Source organism: Entamoeba invadens, assembly GCF_000330505.1.
Source record: "Entamoeba invadens IP1 unplaced genomic scaffold scaff_1105074726705, whole genome shotgun sequence".
Taxonomy (NCBI): Eukaryota; Evosea; order Mastigamoebida; family Endamoebidae; genus Entamoeba; species Entamoeba invadens.
In genome coordinates, this window is record NW_004440440.1 from 65,146 (window position 1) to 70,371 (window position 5,226).

Genomic DNA, 5,226 nt, shown 5'->3' on the forward strand with positions numbered 1-5,226 from the left:
ATGACACAACATTCACTGAAAGAATAAAACAATTTAATTTTATACAATAAAAATTATCTATATAATATAATAGTATAATTATAAATGATAAAAAATGTTTCGACTACCTTTCAACATAAATCAACACACAAGACTAAAAAAGGAACTTAAAAAAATATATTATTCGAGTCATGAAAATGATTTTATTAGTTTTTGTTCTTTTCTTTGTAGGATTACAAGCTGTCGACTACGACGACGAATATGCTGATGATGAATTTTTAGAGTTGGACGAAAATTTTGACGAGGACTACGCAGACTACGATGAAGAAGAGGACTTTGATGAAGACGATGAATATGAGGATGACGAAGATGACGCCGACGACTTTGAACTTGAAGAAGACGGGGAAGATGATATGGAAGCGTTTGATGAGGAGATGGACGACGACGAGGACTTATTGGATGAGGACGACGATTGTCCATGTAACAAGTATTGATCAATTATTCCTTTTTTGTTATTTAAAATGTTTTTATTTTTTTATTGAATAATTTTTAAAAAATGGTATTAGATTGTTATTTATGGAGTTGAAGTATATCAACCATGTGTTCTGGTCATTTTTCTTAACAATTTGTTATAAAGTTAATTTAATAGTAACTACCTTCCCAAAAGTGCTATTAAATTCCAATCGATTTGGTTTTAATTTAAAATTCGGTGTTATTTTATTTTTTTTTGAAAGAAATGCATTTTTGAAAAGAAAACAAAATAAAAAAAATAAAAAAATGAGAGGTTGTGATTTTGAAAAAGTCGGAATGAAAGAAAATAAGTAACTGTAAAAACAGAAGAAGTAATGTCCAAGGAAATCGTAATGACAGGTCACGAACAAAGTATCGAGATCAATGGAAGCGTGTTGGAGATTAAACCCCTTGGAGCAGGCCGCGAGGTCGGAAGGTCTTGCTTTGTCTTGAAATATATGGGCCACAACATCATGTTGGATTGCGGAGTCCACCCGGCGAAGAAACACGGGGAAGACGCGCTTCCGCTGTTTGAGTACGGAGACGTCGACTCAATCGAGTTGCTGTGTGTGACACATTTCCACGTCGACCATTGTGCCGCGCTGCCTTATTTAGTGCTCGAGAGGAATTATAAGGGTAAGATTCTGATGACCCCTCCAACAAAAGAGATCTTCGGAGAGTTGTTCAAAGAATTCCACCAAATGTCTTCAACGATCCAACCACCGAAACCAGTGTCTCCAAAAGAAGTGTTGGAACGCATCGACACTATTAAATTCCACGAGATGCAAGAGTTCAACGGAATGAAAATCTGGTGTTTTAACGCAGGACACATCCTCGGGGCCGCAATGTTCTGTTTGGAAATCAACGGTGTCAAAATATTGTACACCGGCGATTTCTCGGGAGAGTCAGACAGACACATGCATTCAGCAGAAGTTCCACCATTTGAAATTGATGTTATGATTTGCGAAAGCACGTATGGCATTATGGACCAAGAGCCTCGTGTCGACAGAGAAAACAGATTTGTCAAGCAAATAGTCGAAATTTTGAAGAGAGGAGGAAAGTGCTTGATACCCGTTTTCTCACTTGGACGCGCACAGGAGTTTGAATTGATTTTGGAGGAGTACTGGCAGAGCCATAAAGAGCTTTGGGCGTATTCCATATTCTTTTTCTCGTCTATTGCGAAGAAGTGTATGACATATTTTGAGAAATACACGTCATTCATGAACCAAGAGTTGAGAAAGAGGAAACGACAGGCATTTAATTTTAAATTTATTAGAGATGGGAGTTCCAGTGTTGACGACTCCACGATTGATAACCATCCATGCGTCGTCTTGGCATCGCCTGGAATGCTGCAAGATGGGTTTTCAAGAACCTTGTTTGAGAGATGGTGCACTGACAAAAACAATGGTGTCATTATTCCAGGGTATTGCGTCGAAGGAACGTTGGCAAAACAAATCATCAACGATAGCTCAAAACCATTCACAAGCACGACAGGCGAGGTTATCACACCCAAATGCAGTGTTGTCGAAATTTCGTTCTGCGCACACAGCGACCACGTCCATACAACCAACTTCATCGGAGCTGTAAAACCAAAGCACCTTGTTTTAATCCACGGTGAAAGAAAGAGTATGGAACAGCTTTACAACTCGTTGAAAAAGACGTACCCTGATTTGAACATTTATATGCCCGAAGTTTCACAAGCAATACAAATCCCTTTGCAGGTGAAACATGAAGTTCAGTTGCTTGGGGAAATTGCAGAAAAAGTTATCAAAATGGAAGAAGAGAAAAAGCAAGAGGAGTTGAAGGCGGAAGAAACAAAGCAAGATGAGAATGAACCCAACAAAACAGAAACAAACGAGGAAAAAGATGAAAAGAAGTCCACTGAAAGTACAATAGTCTCGAAGAAAATGGAGGTTGAACCGATTATCAACGGAGTTTATTTACAGAACACAAAAGACGTGACAACAGTGATTGTGCAGCCAAAAGACATCGAGCGCTTTTCTACATTTCACTCAAATCAAATCACACAGAATTTGTATTTCCCGTGTTTGGTGCCATACAACGAAGCGCTTGATGCACTCAAAGGATTTTACCCCGAGTTGTTGTACGATGAAACTTTGAAATTGGCGAATATTAAGAATGTCAAAATTATGTTAATGGATGGCGAGTTGTGTATCACGTGGGACAAAGATATTATCACTGATTTGTTTGTGGACCACATTGTGTTACTTTTGATTGAGATGGGCATCAGCGAGAAAAAGGAACACATAAGAAAGATCCCAGACATCCAAGCAGTTTCGTTTGAGGCTGTTATGAACATTGTTCAGAACAAATTTGAGAACGTGTTTCTCCTCAAAGGGAAGGACGAGATCAAAAAAATTAAAGACGAAATCAAACACAAGAATGGACAGCCCGTTTCAAACAAAGAAATTCCCGAACAAAGAGAAGAAAAAGTTGTTGAACAAAAAGAAAAGACTGAGGATGCGCCGAAAGAAGAAAAGATAGAGAATCAACCAGTTGCAGAAGAGAACGACGGGTTTGAAGACGACACGACTCAGAGTTACATTGTTGTCAAAGAAAAGGACTCTTCTCTTATTCTGAAGTACCCAAGTTGTCACGTGTTTGGGTATGACGAAGATCTTCTCAAGCGGATGAAAATACTTGCGCCAAGGCTTAAAATGTTGGCACAGTCAACTTTTTAATTTTATTAGTAAATTATTAATTGAAAATGGAATTTGATGTTTATTTGTTTTAAACTAATAATTTGAAAGTATTTATATAGAAAAGTAAAAGAGTTGAGAAAAAACATTCGCCCACCTCCATTTCCTTCAACAAATCGAAAACGAATGAATAAGAAGCACAAATTAGCACCCGAACACACTCTCTCTGTAAACAATGAAGTAGAGATAACCGTCTTCCTCTTGGTACATCGCGTAAAGTGACCCGATTGTGTCTTCGTTTGAAGGCTGGACGGCTTTGCTTGGGGTCTGGATTTTGACGGAAACTGTGGAGATTGGAGTTTCTCCGTCTGTCTCGATGTATTTGTCGACCAACACCTTGACAAAATCGGACACCTTTGAATCTTCTGGGATGAAGAAACGGTCCTTCTTCAAGTTGATTGCGTTGGACGTGCCATCGTTGTCGACGACAAGTGGGACATAATTTGGCTTCTTTTGACGGAGCTGTATGGCAAAGGCCTTTCGTTCCTCAAAAGAGACGCGTTGCTTAAAGGGTAGTTTTGGCTGGGTATCCATGAGTATTTTCTAGTTCCTCGGTTTTTCTTTTAGCTTTTTCTATGAAATTTGGTGTTTAAAAGTCGTTGAACTCCGAAGAAGAAGCATTTTGAATCTTAAATAATAATGAGATACTAACTCTTAATGGTATTTTTACTATTAATATTTGGTTTCAATCATATTTTTCAATTATAATGTTATTGTGGGACGAATGAAAAAATGAAATCTTTCTAAATAAAAATCATTAATAGTTAATCTGATAATTTATAATAAAAACGCTATAATTTAAATACTCGAATGAAAAACTTTCCCGAAATAACTCAAACCCATGACGAATTATTTGGTCATTCAAAAAACTGTTTAAAATTTTACAAGTTTATTTTTTAATTTATCAATTTAATTTATTATAATTTTAATATAGTATAACATTAATAATATAGTTAAACTATTTCTAACGTTAAATATAAATAACATGTTAAATACAAAATGAGGTTTTTAGAAGCAAATGAATCAACGATAAAAATAAGAATTAGAAATGAACTTTAAAAAACATGTCGGGTAAAGCAGCTATAGAAATCAAGTTAGCAATAGTTGGGGAGTCATCGGTAGGTTTGTATTAATAAAATTGTTAATAACACAAATTATAGCATTTAATTAATAAATCATAGTAACATATTAATTTAATTGCCAGTTATTAATTGCAAGGTAAAACGTCGATTTGTAACGTGATGTCCAAAGGGAGTTTTATCGAGACAACTCCGACAGTTGGTGCGGAGTTTTACAAATTCAAATACACATTTAAAGACAAAGAAGTGTCAATTAGTTTGTTTGATACCAGTGGAGAGGAACGATTCCATTCCGTCCCAACAAGTTATTATCACAAAGCATCGGGTGTCATAGTCGTATATGATGTCTCGAAAGAAGACACTTTCACTAAGTTGGATTATTGGGTGACTAGTATTAAAGACAATTCAGATGTGAAGGCTATCATATGCGTCGGTAACAAAACGGATTTAGAACACAAGGTCAAGAGTGAAATCGCTAAACAATACGCACAAGTCAACGGAATGATATTCACAGAAACAAGTGCAAAAAATAACGAAGGAATTAAAGAACTGGTCGACGAAATGATCGCAACCGTCTTACAGAACTCAGAAAGCTTTGACATTAAACCAAATGAAAACTTGACTATCCAGGCTTTCGATCAAACAACTCCAAACGCGGGTTATTGTTGTTAAAAACTTTGAATTGATATCTTTAACTTATTTTTGTTTTAATGTTCGTTTGAAAGATAAATTAGAGAACAATATAATATTGTATAGTTTTTATAGTATTAAATATATAATTAAATATAGTATAAAATATAGTATAAAATATAGTATAAAATATAGTATAAAATATAGTATAAATTTAAATAATAAAATACAGTCAAAGGCGTCTATTTGTCGTAATTATAATTGTCGAAGTTGCTTATTCATGGGTCGGCACAATTCGGTTTTTCTGT

The 5,226-nt window shown here is 35.7% G+C and overlaps 4 protein-coding genes across 4 annotated transcripts; 3 read left to right on the top strand and 1 right to left on the bottom strand.

Annotated features, from left to right (window-relative positions):
- Positions 1–170: 170 nt before the first annotated feature.
- EIN_267640 (hypothetical protein) lies at positions 171–473 on the top strand (the record flags this gene model as incomplete). Its single annotated transcript, XM_004257761.1, has 1 exon — positions 171–473. One exon carries the CDS (start codon positions 171–173, stop codon positions 471–473), a length of 303 nt encoding a protein of 100 aa, XP_004257809.1.
- Positions 474–824: 351 nt separating this feature from the next.
- EIN_267650 (Cleavage and polyadenylation specificity factor subunit, putative) lies at positions 825–3,191 on the top strand (the record flags this gene model as incomplete). Its single annotated transcript, XM_004257762.1, has 1 exon — positions 825–3,191. One exon carries the CDS (start codon positions 825–827, stop codon positions 3,189–3,191), a length of 2,367 nt encoding a protein of 788 aa, XP_004257810.1.
- A 162-nt stretch (positions 3,192–3,353) lies between these two features.
- On the bottom strand, positions 3,354–3,743 carry EIN_267660 (hypothetical protein; the record flags this gene model as incomplete). Its single annotated transcript, XM_004257763.1, has 1 exon — positions 3,354–3,743. The coding sequence occupies one exon, from the start codon at positions 3,741–3,743 to the stop codon at positions 3,354–3,356; it is 390 nt and encodes a 129-aa protein (XP_004257811.1).
- A 530-nt stretch (positions 3,744–4,273) lies between these two features.
- EIN_267670 (hypothetical protein) lies at positions 4,274–4,960 on the top strand (the record flags this gene model as incomplete). The annotated part of the gene is made up of 2 exons (XM_004257764.1): positions 4,274–4,331; positions 4,428–4,960. The coding sequence occupies 2 exons, from the start codon at positions 4,274–4,276 to the stop codon at positions 4,958–4,960; spliced, it is 591 nt and encodes a 196-aa protein (XP_004257812.1).
- Between the last annotated feature and the right edge of the window lie 266 nt (positions 4,961–5,226).